The sequence below is a fragment of the Amphiura filiformis genome, unplaced genomic scaffold (genome assembly GCF_039555335.1).
Source record: "Amphiura filiformis unplaced genomic scaffold, Afil_fr2py scaffold_314, whole genome shotgun sequence".
Taxonomy (NCBI): Eukaryota; Metazoa; Echinodermata; class Ophiuroidea; order Amphilepidida; family Amphiuridae; genus Amphiura; species Amphiura filiformis.
The window spans coordinates 43572-58000 of NW_027305778.1; the positions used below are offsets into that span (position 1 = coordinate 43572).

The 14429-nt window shown below is 38.6% G+C and overlaps 1 protein-coding gene and 1 long non-coding RNA gene across 4 annotated transcripts; one reads left to right on the forward strand and one right to left on the reverse strand.

Moving 5' to 3' along the window:
- Positions 1 to 2623: 2623 nt before the first annotated feature.
- LOC140145478 (uncharacterized) lies at positions 2624 to 3226 on the reverse strand. Its single transcript, XM_072167193.1, has one exon. The coding sequence runs from the start codon at positions 3224 to 3226 to the stop codon at positions 2624 to 2626; it is 603 nt and encodes a 200-aa protein (XP_072023294.1).
- A 1808-nt stretch (positions 3227 to 5034) lies between these two features.
- LOC140145477 (uncharacterized) lies at positions 5035 to 12983 on the forward strand. 3 transcript variants are annotated; one of them, XR_011858071.1, is made up of 5 exons: positions 5035 to 5106; positions 9465 to 9561; positions 10849 to 10990; positions 12176 to 12245; positions 12877 to 12983. It is a non-coding gene; the product is annotated as an uncharacterized lncRNA (long non-coding RNA). The 3 variants fall into 3 exon arrangements; XR_011858072.1 differs by lacking the exon at positions 12176 to 12245; XR_011858073.1 differs by lacking the exons at positions 12176 to 12245; positions 12877 to 12983 and adding an exon at positions 12760 to 12822.
- Positions 12984 to 14429: the final 1446 nt, after the last annotated feature.

The following is a 14429-nucleotide window of genomic DNA, read 5'->3' on the forward strand; positions in this document are numbered from 1 at the left end:
TTCTAATTCATTCATTTAGGGACTCATCACAAAATTAAGAAAAGTAAAACATAGTGTTAACCCTTTTTGGTACTAAAAAATCATTTCCTTGGATAAAGAACATTTTTTTTCTGTTCTACTTAGAACCTTTGAGGGTTCTTTCTTTAAGATTCCTTAAAGGTTCTTCAAGCTTAAGGTTCTACAAAGAACCTTTTTCTTGGCTACAGAACTTTTTGGTTCTATTAATGCAAAGAACCCCATTGGGTTTCAATTGGGTTCTTTGTATGTAGCAACGTTTGCACAGTTTGTGGGACATGAGAGCACATCAGACACATTGCATTCTGAATACGAGGAATGTCCTTCTGATATCAAATTATATAATTTTGAATTTTTGATTGTTTTGAAATTCGCGATATAATATAAATTTGTTGGCAAGTATTAAAATTTGATAATTTTGACATTTAACAGTCCTCGAACTCGACGTCAACTTTATAAATCTAATGATAGGCTTATATCCAAATTTTGCTGTTATTCAAAACGTTTGATAACATTAAATGTCGGGTTATATAACTGTCAAACGACAAACGTTTATAAAACATTTTAGATGAAACACACACAACAGTATTTTGTAAAAATAATGTTGTCAAAATGAACGTTATTGTAAAATTTCAAAATATTTTGTCAACTCTTACATAGCATTATGTTAGAATACCGGGTATTTTGTTTCGCAGCAGCGGCAGCGCCGGAAAAAAATTTTCGGGGTGGGGGGTGGGGGGGGGGCATTTAGTGGGGAAAAGTGAATTTTTTGTGTGGGGGGGATCAACAAATCAGTTTTGCGCAAAATTGCCGCAAAAAGTGGAAATTTTGAGTTTTTACGGGAGGGGGGGGGGATAAAAGGGGGACAAGAGTCCTGACTTGGGGAGCGGGGCATTTTCCCCTCATGTCCCCGTGGCGCTGCCACTGTTTCGCAGAGCCTCATTTCCTGAACTTGGTTTCACCACTCACACACATGAACACCCCAACCCTCCTCCCCAACATATATTTTATGCCAGTTAGCTTATGGAATTGTGCTCTGCCGTGATTAATTTATATTTTTGATGTATATATTTATGTTATAATTGCCTTGATCTTCATAACATGATGTAGTTATAATCAGTGCTGTGGTGATTTACCAGTGTTGCTTTTTATTTTGATTTCTCATGCATTAGGCCTCTTGGTTTTATTGCTCTCCTTTCATATTTAACTGCAACCCTGATTTCCCTCCGCACTGTGTTATATTTTGCTGTTATATTGTTATTTGTTTCCACTACCTGGATATTCAACTCTTAAAACGTCCAGTTATACTTGGTCTCATTTATCAAATTTTGCAAAATTACTTTCCAACATTCCAGGCATTTATGCTCCACAAGCAGTGCTTGTTTATTCTTGCTTTAAATAGTAAGTTTGTAAAATCATTCTCAGTTGTAAGTTAAGTTGTAAGTTTAATTTTTGTAGTTTATCTAAGATCTTTGAGCAATCGCTGTTCCATCGTGTATTTGATACACATTGATGTGCTCAATTGTAATTTTACTTAACTTTGTATAACTTTGTTATACAAAGTTATATTAATTTTGTGTTATTATCTGTTTTTTGTGTTTTATGTTCAATTTGTCTAACGGACCCAGATTTGACCCATTTAAATTCAATAGTACCCTCAACCCTCATACCACGACTTCTGATGATGACTGTAATATTGACTCTATTCAAAGCCCCCATTGTAGCTACTACCTTTGTGACGATCTCAATGACAAACTAAAAACCGCGCGCAACAGTTACCCTGAGCTTTCCTTATTTCATCATAATATCCGCAGCTTGAATAAACACTCTAACGACATCACCAATTATCTTTCCGCTATCAATCACAAATTCCACATTTATGGCTTTTCTGAATCCTGGTTCAGGTCTGATGGCACAAACATACAAAAAACACCAATCACTGATAATATGAAAAAAACACCACAAAAGCATTTTACAATTAATATAATTATTGCAAAATGTTGTATGTTTTAATGTGTGAACTCGGAGGTGCTCCTACAGAAAGGAGGAATTGCCCAAGAAGACGTTTTGGTGGTGCGCCTCTTTAAAGGCGGGATATCCTAACTGAACTGAACTGAACTATGGCGGCGCCCAGTTGGGAAATTCCTTCACGTTCCGAGACCGAGTCTTCAGTCTTCAGTGCGGTGCATGAAGCTATACTGGGATTGGTGCAGGTGCAGCGTCAGAGCCATAAAGGTGCAGGTGAAGAATAAGGTGAAGAACTAAGAAAAGTTGACAAAACAAGACGAAACCGAGGGTGCGTTAAAAAGCCTGGTATGGTGACTACCATGACTACAAATAGTACAGCAGACTGGAACCCACAGGTACCCGCATCCCTTTGATGGCAGGCAGGGCGGCTTCCTTGAAGGCTACGGTGGTAGAAGAGAGTACAGCAGCTGCTGGTAGCTGGTTCCAGATCTTAACTGAGCGTGGGTAGTATGAAAATTTGTACTGGGTCTATATTGTTGCTTCAGGCAAGGAGTACTTAAGCTGGTGGTCGTGTCTTCCAATGAATTGTGCAGGATGAATGGCTGGTGGGAATTTGATGTTGATGAGGTTGTAGTGGACTTTATAGAAGATTGTAGCTTGAGAAAGTAGGCGTCTGGTGTGGAGAGGATCCCATCCCAAGGTGGTAATAAGCCCGGGTAATAAGGGGGGTGACCGATGTTGTTCTTCGGTAATCTCCAAACACAAAACGGGCTGCAGCTCTTTGCACTTGCTCAAGTTGGTCCACTCCTGTTTTGGTGTATGGATTCCACGTCTCAGAGGCATATTCCAGCTGCGGACGAACAAGGGCTTGGTACGCCTTGGCCTTCACTTGTTGTTTACAGGGCGATAGTGTGCGGCGAAGTAGTCCAAGTGTACGGCTAGCCTTCTGTCTGATCTTGTGACAGTGGTCGTCCCAGCGGAGGTCATGCGAGATGGTCACACCAAGGTAGTCATGATGATCTACCCTCTCAAGGGGTTCACCAGAGATATTATAAAGGTGGTGGCTGATGTTACGCTTCCTCGTTATTGTTTGGACAGCACATTTCTTGATGTTAAAAGACATCAGCCAAGCCCAAGTGGATGAACATTCGGTGAGAACTTCCAGATCTTTTTGAAGAATGGCATGATCTTCTGGATTGGCAATCTCTCTATAAAGGATGCTATCGTCGGCAAACAGTCTCATTTTGGATTGAATATGGTCTTGAATGTCATTAATATATAAAAGAAACAAGGCTGGTCCCAAGACCGAACCCTGGGGGACGCCAGAAGATACTTCTCCCCATGATGAGTGTGTTCCATTGACGGATACAGCCTGTGTTCTGTTAAGCAGGAATGAACGAATCCAAGACAGGGTATGACCTCTGATTCCATAATGATCCAGTTTGGCTGACAGACGAAAATGTGGCACTCTGTCAAAAGCTTTGCTGAAATCTAGCAAGATGACATCTGTCTCCCGGGATTTGTCTGACCTCGATGTTGAAGCGTACAATTGTAGAAGCCCAATCATGAGTAGCTGTTATTAACTGAGTGGTGGTGGAGAGGTGTTCACGAAACCCATGTTGCGAGTCCAGCAAGATATTATTTGCACTCATGTGTTTAGCAATATGGCTGAGAACAATGTGTTCCATGATTTTACAATTGATACATGTCAAGGATATGGGACGATAATTGGAAGGATCAGATTTGGGTCCCTTTTTGTAGATACCACTCGCCAACGCCTGCTTCCACTGCGTGGGCACAATGCCTTGATCGTAAGATTGTTGAAACAAAAATGTAAGTGCGGGTGCAATTTCATGGGCAACAGACTTCAATAGACGTGGGGGCAGTTCGTCCGGACCACAAGCTTTAGCTGGATTCAACGAAGACAACTGCTTCTCGACGCCTTTAACCTCTATATTGAGTCTTGATATGGGTGGAAATGGTGACTTGCCTTTGTCAGGGATGGAGTGAGTAGGCTCTTGAGTAAAAACTGACTTGAACTGGCTGTTCAAGGCTTCAGCCTTGTCCTTGTTGGTAGTGCAGATCTTGTCTTCAGTGCGCAGGGTTGGTATGCCCAGGTTTTCAGTGCGCATGAGTTTTACGTAAGACCAAAACTTTTTGGGTTGATCGTTTATACTGTCCCCAATGATGTTATTTACATAGTTGTTATGAGCCTGATGAACTAGCGAGGTAACGTTGTTGCGGTATTTACGAAAAGCTGCCCAGCCCTGTATGCGTGCTACGTGCTTTCTTATACAGTTTGTCTCTTTTCCTCATTTTTCTTTTGAGGTCTGTGTCAATCCAGGGTAAATGGCGTTTACTACTGGACATCTATGATGGTACTGTTGAGTTCATCAGATCTTGAAGACCATCTCTAATACACTCCCAATTTTGATTGACAGTGTTGTTTTCAGGGTTTGAATCAAAAAACTTCTGGTTGAGTTTATCAGCTTTTTGTTTTAGGGCATCAGGGTCAGCCTTATGGAAGCTGTATATTTTTCTAGGTGGTTTTTGTTGTTGTTTAGCTTTCATATTGATGCTGAATGTGACGATGTTGTGGTCAGAGATGCCGGGATTAGGCTCTAGGTTGCTTATGAGCTGTGGGTTGGTGGTTGCCAACAGATCTAAAGTACTATTAGACACTGGTCTGGTGATGAAGTCAACCAGCTGGCTAAGTGAATTTCCCAAAAGGAAATCCAAGAACTTTTGGTGTGTATAAGCAGTTTTATTATTTGAGGGTTTCCAGGTTTGCCAATTGATATCTGGGAGGTTAAAGTCACCCCCTATTATAATGTTCGGCAACTTTCCTCTACTTTTTGAGGTAATATTGGATAATGATTTATCCAGCTCCTCTATGGCAGTGTGTTTTTGTTTCTGAGGACCATAGAAACTAGCAATGTACAATGGTTTAGATGAGGCAAATTGTAGGTTTGCCCAGATAACCTCACAGTTTGAGTCAATATCACATTCATCAATTATGAGCGTATCTTTACTAGCAATAAATACTGGAGTGTTGTGTCTGCGAAACCGTCGGCCCCAAACGATTTGGTGGACCACAAGACAAACGACTAAGACATGTTAGAAGTAGGTGTTGTCTAAAATTGATACTGAACATGCTGAATGAGCTTATTGCATTTGGAAGTGAAACCATGCGTTTGCTGAATTCGAAGATGCACACCCAGAACAGGATCATGTCAGAAATGAATATTTTGTTCTGGGTCTGATTCTTCTTCTTCTTCCTATATACGTGCATACCTCAAATTGAGTATTGTCGCACGGGCTTAACGTGCACAGTTTTTTTGACCTATGCACGATCCTGGAACCTAGGATTGATTGCAGATATCAGAACCGGACTACTGAAGATGATAGCACCCCATATCTTACATAGTCACATTATGAAGCACCTTGAAAAACACAACATTTTGACAGACAAACAACATGGTTTTCGTGCTAAACACTCTTGCGAGACACAACTTTTACAGACAGTTCATGACTTTTACACACTCGACAACAACACACAGACAGACATCATTATAATGGACTTTTCCAAAGCGTTTGACACAGTACCCCACGACAGACTCCTTTACAAACTAGACAAATATGGTATCACAGGCAACATACATTCATGGCTCACCAACTTTTTAACAACACGCAAGCAGAGGGTGGTCAATGATGGGGAGCACTCAGATTGGGTCCATGTAAGGCTCCGGAGTGCCCCAGGGCACGGTTTTGGGACCCCTTCTGTTTTTGCTCTACATCATTGACCTTCCTCTCAACATCACATCAACAGTTAGGTTATTTGCAGACGACTACGTACTATATAGACCCATCAAAAACGACACAGACGCTAGACAACTTCAAAAAGACCTTGACACTTTAACCACATGGCAAAATAACTGGCAGATGACATTTAATACAGACAAATGCTACACCTTGAAAATATCCCGTGCAAGACAACGTAAACAACATAAATACACACTGGGCAATGCAACATTACAAGAAACATCCTCACATAATTACTTGGGTATTGAGATCTCTAGTGACCTCAGGTGGTCGAATCACATCAACAAAATCACTGCTAGAACTAGTAGGGTCCTTGGATTTGTGAGGAGAAATCTCCATTCTTACCCACGTGACCTTAGAGCCACAGCTTTCAAGACTCTGGTACGCCCACACGTGGAGTATTGCTCCACGGTGTGGGATCCCTACACTAAGGTATGCGTCTGAAATAGGGAGACATGAAGTCCATGTACAAAGACCAGAAATTACATTTCAAATGTACACCAAGGTATTCTTCCCTGACTATTTCACTTACCATGTCACTGTTGCCCTAAACATCTTTGAAGTAAGCTTCCTTGGTTGTATTTTGTCTCTGGAAATTTATTGGTCCAAATTTGTATTAAATATCTTGAAATTAAGTGTCCTGGTTGTAAGCTACACCATGCTTCAAATGGTGTTGATCAAATCTGGCTCTCAAATTGACTCAAAATGTCTGACAACACAATCCCCTCTTTTGACCTTTCATCTAGACACAAGTGTTATTCTACCAATACCCAACAGAACAGAGACTGTGACTATGAGGTCATATCATGACATCACTAAAAATGCCACATTATCATACAGGTCAATGAACATATGGACTCCCAACCATGCTTGTTCACCATGCATTGGGCTATATTGACTGCACATGTCACTGCTATCAAGGCCTTGTGCATGTGTCTAAGGTCAGAAAGGTTATGTTTATGGGCCATGTACAATGGACAACGAGTACAGCTGAATTTGTCATGTGGATATTTAGACTTTTATTAACAAAGTGAGTACAAATTGGGGATCATATTTTTCAGATATGGATTAAGGGTTTTTAGTGCATTTTGAAGGTGGTAGGTGTGTGGGAATTCTCATAACTGGTGCAGATAGCATGTTTTGGAATGTTCAACTTTGACAGCTTGTCCACCTTATATCCTACTTTGGTGATATGCTGGGCAAGTCATACTGACGTATGACTTGCCCACACTGGGTATAACACTAAGGATCTGGTAGACCAAATCGAATCCATTCAACGAAGAGGGGCATGCTTTGTTTTCAAAGATTACAGGTGGACAAGCAGCGTGACAGATATGTTGACCAAATTGGAATGGGTACCACTCAAGGAGAGACGGGAAACATCTAGACTCACCATGCTACATAAAATCAACAGCAGTCAGGTCGCCATTCCAGCGCGAACATTCTTGCAGCCGGTCCAGACGCGCAGCTCATCTCGGCTCAACCATAAATCATTCAAGAAACTAAGTGGCAGAACCAACTACTATAACTTTTCATACTTCCCAAACACCATAAACAATTGGAACAGTCTACCTGAGCACATAGTAAACATAGAGGACACAAATATATTCAAGGAAACCCTGGCTAACTATATCAGCCAGCTTAAAAGACATGGACTAATTATATTCTTACGCACACCATATCTTCTCGGTTGGCTTCGAATGAGAAGCGTTGAGAATATTCTTCAGATTCAGATTGTTTGTAAGCTTACCCATGTACCTATCATTATTTTATCCTCCATTCTCTCGGTCGGGTCACGTCACACCCATTCATGCATTGGACTGAAAACAACTTTATCGCATATTTTTATATTTTCAGAGAGTCGAACCTGGCACAATAGTGTGACTGATGGCTCACTCCAGAGTTCAGTGAATGCGAATGTTGTAATGTTGTTTTCACTCCAGTGAATGTTGTTTGTCAGCCGGTTCATGCCCGGATGTCCGACCGACAGAATAGCCTGAGGTACTCACACACCTCCATCACTATGATTTCCACTGATCTGCTCTGTTTATCTCGATGGTCTGAGGTTTCTGAGCCTATCTGGTACAGGGTACACAGTATCGAATTTTATTAACAAAATATCACTTCTTACCGTTCCTCACATGAAAATAAGACTTAAACAAAAAATATTTGGTGCATGTGTGAAAATTTTGGGTACATTTGAAGACTGTAAAATGACCAAATTTGTGACCGTAGCGATCATCACTAGCCCTAGAACTCTGGCCATAGTATCCGTTTTTACTTCCACTAGGGCCAGAGGCACTTACATTGAAAAAATTGTTGGGAATGCTTGAACGATCCAGTACAAAAAATGAAAGCATTTCAATGCTTGATCGAACCAATATAAATGTGTGCCAGGTCACTAATTAACATGATAAAACCCACTTGAGAACACACAATTGCCGGTCATTTCTAAAGATGCATTTATACTCACCTGTTTCATTAACTGTAGCTAGACAGAACGTTCGTCAGGAATGTTAGATTCCTGTATTTTAAGTCATTACGAATGCTAGAGGTAAGTAGGTGTGGATGACCTTGATATCACTAGTGTGATCAACTTCCCATGGGTAGGGTTAATATTAAGGTCCCCAGTTTTCTCTTTCCCCCAATGTTTAAGGGTGGTATGAAGGTTGACAAACCTGGTCAGAAGTGTGCTTGGTTTGATGTGATGGCTTGCTGGTCATAAATGAGATTTGGCAAAGATATGACTTACTGTGTTGTTTATTGTGACAGAATTCAGTGGTGATTGTATTTAATATACTGCTAATCTACATACGGGTTGGCAGAATACATAATGAATATGATACTGTTGATGCATATTTAAAAAGGATTTGTTTATTGTGCATTTTTAAGTGGTTTAAATGCTTTTAACCGCGCCTTGCTACATCAACTTGTTCCATCAGGAGTGCATGTTTATTGCTGTCATTTATAGCTACTAAGAACAAAAAACAAAACAAAGAATGCTCTCACTTTCAGTGGAACAGTTCAATAATCTCCATTCATTAATCATAGCTCAAACCTTGACATCAAGTTATGAGTTTTTGTACCCAACATATTTGAGGGTCATTTGATGAATGTACAAACAAATTGAGGTTAAAAAACTGTGTCCTGATAGATTGGAATGTTGTAGATCTGAGTGCATACCCAATTTATTTCCTCTCTTGTACTTCCACCCAGGACTTCCACCTAATAGTAATACTGTTTGCACTTCCACACTGATTTGTTTTGTTGTTGAGAACCATGCAGTCTCTTCCTTTTACACAATATATTGGCATAAAATATTGCTTTATGTGACACAATCTGATCATATCAAACCAAAGTCTGCAAGAATGAAATTGAGATACTGAGATACATGTATGTAAGCAAAAATAAAGAACAAAAATATAAGAAAATTGACACATAAATATGTCAGGGACTATTAGAGATTTCATCAGTTGAAGCCTTAGTACTAAGGCTACATCAGTTGAAGCCTTAGTACTAAGCAAGATAGTAATGGTAATAACTCAAATTTCAAAAATGTCCTACTTTGGTCTGAGTGGATCAGATTATGTCACATATTTTTATCATCATTACACTTTTTGTAATTAAATATTTATTATTGAATTTATTGTTATTTACAGTTCCCCAAAAACAAGCAGTCTTGGTTGTGATGCATCAATAGAGCAACCTCATATGACAGAGAACCTCTCTTGCTAATGCAGATTATTCCTGGAAATGGTAAGTAATTCATTAAAATCCCTCCTCCTCATTCAGTAAACATTTGACTGCCCCACATGCATTTGCATCTCATCCTTGTTTTAATTTCGGGTGGTGTGGGTTGGGCAGAGGTTGTTTATTATCCATATGAGATCTGTCCCTGAAAATTTATGAAAAAATGCAACATTTTGGTGACAGTTTTTCCTAATTATGACACGATCAAAGGATTCACATGAGTCTAATGTAGTTATACCTGTTTATGATACGGATTCATGTGAGTCTAATGTAGTTACTAGCCCATCGGAAATACTACATTTTCATGCACACCCCATGAAAATTAAGATTCTGGTTACCATATGTCATAGGCATTTTGTCAGTTGCTGAAGACAATAGGAAGCAAACTAATTTGAGCAACTCTAAATCAATATTAGCCAAATTAGACTAATTCCCCTTGATCATGTCACAATGAAAACCAGAAAAGATATTTTATGCATAAAACAATAAAAATTATGACTTAAATCTTGGATGACAGGATCAAGCACATGTTGTGCTGAAACCAGCATAAAAATTAAGTGAATAATTGTGCAATTTCCTCTCAACAGAATAAAACAAATGGATCTGTATCTATCCACCTTTGACATTGTTTAATTTAGACCCTTGGATAATGTACAAGGGTGATGTGTGGCCAACAGTGAAATGCCTGGGTGTGGATATGACTGTGTGGTCAAATTTTGCCAGCGCACAATTTCTTGTGGTTCACTGATGACATGATAGCAGGATACCTTTACATATATCTAACTTTTTTTGTTGCTCAAAACCTTTGTCTTCACAAAGATTTTGCCAAATCCTAGAATGTCTTGTCTAATGAGATCACATGTGAGGATTTCAGGGCACAAATCGACTGCTCCAGTGCGAGATGTTGGTAAGTGTAATAGCTGCCCTGTGAACATTTGGCAATTTATACACAGTATATTGTACTCATTGACACATGGCAGCTACACGTGGCAGCTATTGTACTTACCCACTGAGCAGTCTAAATATGATCTTGTCATTTACTTGGGGTTTCGTAATTTTTGCATAGTATTGTTTCTAACATACCATTTTTGTTGTTTGCAGCCTTATGGGATGTTGATAGCATTAATCACAGCATGGTACCCAGTCTGTGTGTAAATGTAAATAGAGTTTCTAACATACCATTTTTGTTGTTTGCAGCCTTATGGGATGTCGATAGCATTAATCACAGCATTGTACCCAGTCTGCGTGTAAATGTAAATAGAGTTTCTAACATACCATTTTTGTTGTTTGCAGCCTTATGGGATGTCGATAGCATTAATCACAGCATGGTACCCAGTCTGTGTGTAAATATAAATAGAGTGCAGCGATCAACAAGTGCCACCAAAGAACGATTGGCAACAAGAGAAAATTCCTGTCATGAATGGGATAATGACCTGTAAGTAGATATATTGATTAAGCTCATCTGACTGTAAAAAAATATCATTCATTCATTCACATTATTTTCTCTCATCATATACAGGGTGGTCTAAAAACAACTTTACCCAATTTCAAACTAGAAAAGTCTGTTTCAAATTTTTGTTGTTTATTTTGAAAGACCACCTTTCTAAGAATATTTGGTGAAATATGAATGAAAAGGAATTTAACTAAAAAATGTGATGCCAGTTTGAAGACAAATGGTGAAAATTAAGTTTGTCCACACATAAGCCTATGGGATGTGGGAGATGTGTTATCAGTGTGGTGCAGTTTTGTTGAACTTGCGTGAATCAAAATTGATTCTTACAAACTTATCTTGAAAGAATCAATCGAATCAACTTACTGCTTTTGGAATAGGAATGAATGTGCACATCGGCATGATGACATCTGAGGTTTACCCATAAAGACTTATGGGATTTACCGAAAAGGTGAATAAATGTTGGTTGACCTTTGCCAATCAGTATTTCTACTTAAGGGATCTAGAATGAGCATTTATTATGTTTCGACAGTATTTTTTGTGGGACATGAGAGCACCTCAGACCTGTCGAATTGCATTCTGAATACTGAAGCATGTCTTTCTGATATCAAATAATTTTCATTTTTGAAAATCACAATATAATACAAATTTTATGACAAATTATAAAATTTGATATTTTTCAAATTTTTGATATATAACAGTCCACTTAAATTATATAAATCTAATGATATATTCTTAAAGTGTATGTAACTGGGAGGAAAAGCCGACGGTCAATTGAAAATTTTGACCTTTCATATTGAAGATATGGATTTTTTCCCCAAAAGACCTAAATTTTGTTGGTGTTTTGGGAAAAAAAATCCATATCTTCAATAATGAAAAGGTCAAAATTTTCAATTGATCGTCGGCTTTTCATCCCACCTACATACACTTTAAGTATAAATCATCAGATTTATAAAGTTTACTTTAGTACTGTTAAATATCAAAATATCAATTTTAATGATTTGCCATAAAATGTGTATTAAATCGCTAATTTCAAAAATCAAAATTATTTGATATCAGAAGGACATTCTTCGTATTCAGAATGCAATTCGATATGTCTGATGTGATCTAATGTCCCAAAATAAATACTGTCCAAACGTTCATACCCCTTCCCTTAATGTCTTTATGCAGGCAATGAATGACTACTCAGATGACCAGGCTATCTTCAATTCTCTTTGATATGCTCAGAGATAGAACCCAGGTAAAATAATAATGCATTGTAGGCTAGTGAATTTGAAAATTGGGTTGATGTGTTGTTATATAAAGCCTAACTGCCTTGAAATCTACAAAACCCTTTGGCAGGTGGTTTGTAATTTTTGGAGTTATTACATTAAAGTAAATTCTTTGATCTGTAGGTATTAAAGCGTGGAGTATGTCTTGTGTAAGAGATTGATGTTTACATTGATTCTTTACTGTCCAATCCCTGAGTTGCAGGGTTGGAAATTACACATTACACAAGCTACATGCCCGATATTTTGCAGGATGAGGGTAGCGGAAGGACTTGAATAGTGAATTATGTTGAATAACGAATGCTTGTAAATTACATCTAGTTACTGATAATGATACTGGTTTGTTTCCCAGGTTTGTTTTCATCCCAGATTGATAATATTATGATATTATCTAATGGTGGGGATGAAGGTGGTCTTTTTGGAACATTCCTGGGCAAATACCGTCATATATTTACTGATAATGATACTGGTTTGTTTTCTTCCCAGATTGATAATATTGTGATATTATCTGATGGTGGGGATGAAGGTGGTCTTTTTGGAACATTCCTGTACAAATACCATCATATATTTACTGATAATGATACTGGTTTGTTTTCTTCCCAGATTTATAATATTGTGATATTATCTGATGGTGGAGATGACAGTGGTCTTATTGGAACATTCCTTGGCAAATACCGACTCTTTGTTAACGTTGATCTCAGTGGTGCAAAGTGCAGGTAAATATCATAGTAATGATCTGGCTAATCAGATAATAATGTTGTATATATCTACATCCAAGTGGGATACTTGGGAGAAATACTGATGTCTGGTATAAAGCATGTTATTTTTGCGGTTTTAAATTTCACATTTTGGAGAAAACCCATGTTTCTGTAACATGAAATTTTCCTTATAGGCCTATAGGAAGAAAACATATTCATGTGCATTAAAATTTCGCAAATCAACTGCACTTGCAAAATTTACGACGTTTTCATGCACACAGACACTTCATGCTTTGCAGACTTAGGATCTTTGATTTATCTCAGAAGGCTATTCCAGTTGAAATCCATACACCCCAGGTGGGAAACACAGGCCTTCAGATTCGTGGCTGGTTGGGAGAATTTGACTGGATTCTCGTAGTGTAGTTTTGTGCGAATCCACAGATTCAGACTTGAGTTAATGACCCTGTGCATTCAAAGCAAGCACCACAAGCGCCTTACAACAGTGAGGCAGCCATTATATACAGTCAATGCTGGCAGTGTGACACCAGCTGTTTCGCCACACGTGTAAACATTACCATATTCCCAACGGCAACATGGATGTCATCTTATGTTTATTATTTGTTCTTTATTATTTGAACATCATTTTTCATTCAATGACTATGGGTACTTGCAAATATAGCAAAATAGGTTTTGTGTTATGTTTATTGCAATATTAATAAAGAGTTTATAAGGATAATAATGTGACAATGATAAAACTTCGCGCTGTGATTTATGGGTAAAATATGTCCCGCTAGGGTATCGGGTACTCAATATGAGGTTGCGTCTCACGGTTGGGGTTCCATCTATTGCCCTTACCCACTTCTCCCCATTGAGTAGGCCTACAACAGTAAGCTCTCCCTTCATGTCGGAACAGCCAAATCCCGGCAAAACAACCAATGGAAAGAAGTGATCTAGCGCAAGTGATGTCATGCCGACCAACCAAATACAACCAATGACGAAAAGGCTCTTAAAATTATGTATATATGATACCAAAGGTCAGTGTACATACATCACACGTGTGTCACATTCGTTATTTTGGTGTACATGTTCAAAACATCGATAGACAGCGAATAAATTAAAATGAAATGGGAATCTTGACAAGTAAATCAGAATTCAAGAAGGAAGCTTATAATGCTAGGCGAATCCGAACAGATTTGCGTAGACGCAATTTTGCGTGAATATATCGCGAATCAGAAGGCTTGGAGACATTACCTTAATCTTCCAGACAGGGAGTGTGAATTCCAAATGGCATTACCTGAATGGGTGATTCCATTTGAAATCTACAACCTCTGTGTGGGAGATAAAGGTCATGTCTTCCACAGTATGGATATCAAGTGGAATAGTACTTACCAGCCTGGTTGTAGCAAGAGCGCAGTTAGAGCAGAAACAGGGACAACAAAGTCAATTGGCTCCCAATCT

Bases quoted from the DNA above. Each gene is read 5' to 3' on its own strand.
- LOC140145478 (XM_072167193.1), bottom strand. From the start codon at position 3,226: ATGAGACTGTTTGCCGACGATAGCATCCTTTATAGAGAGATTGCCAAT.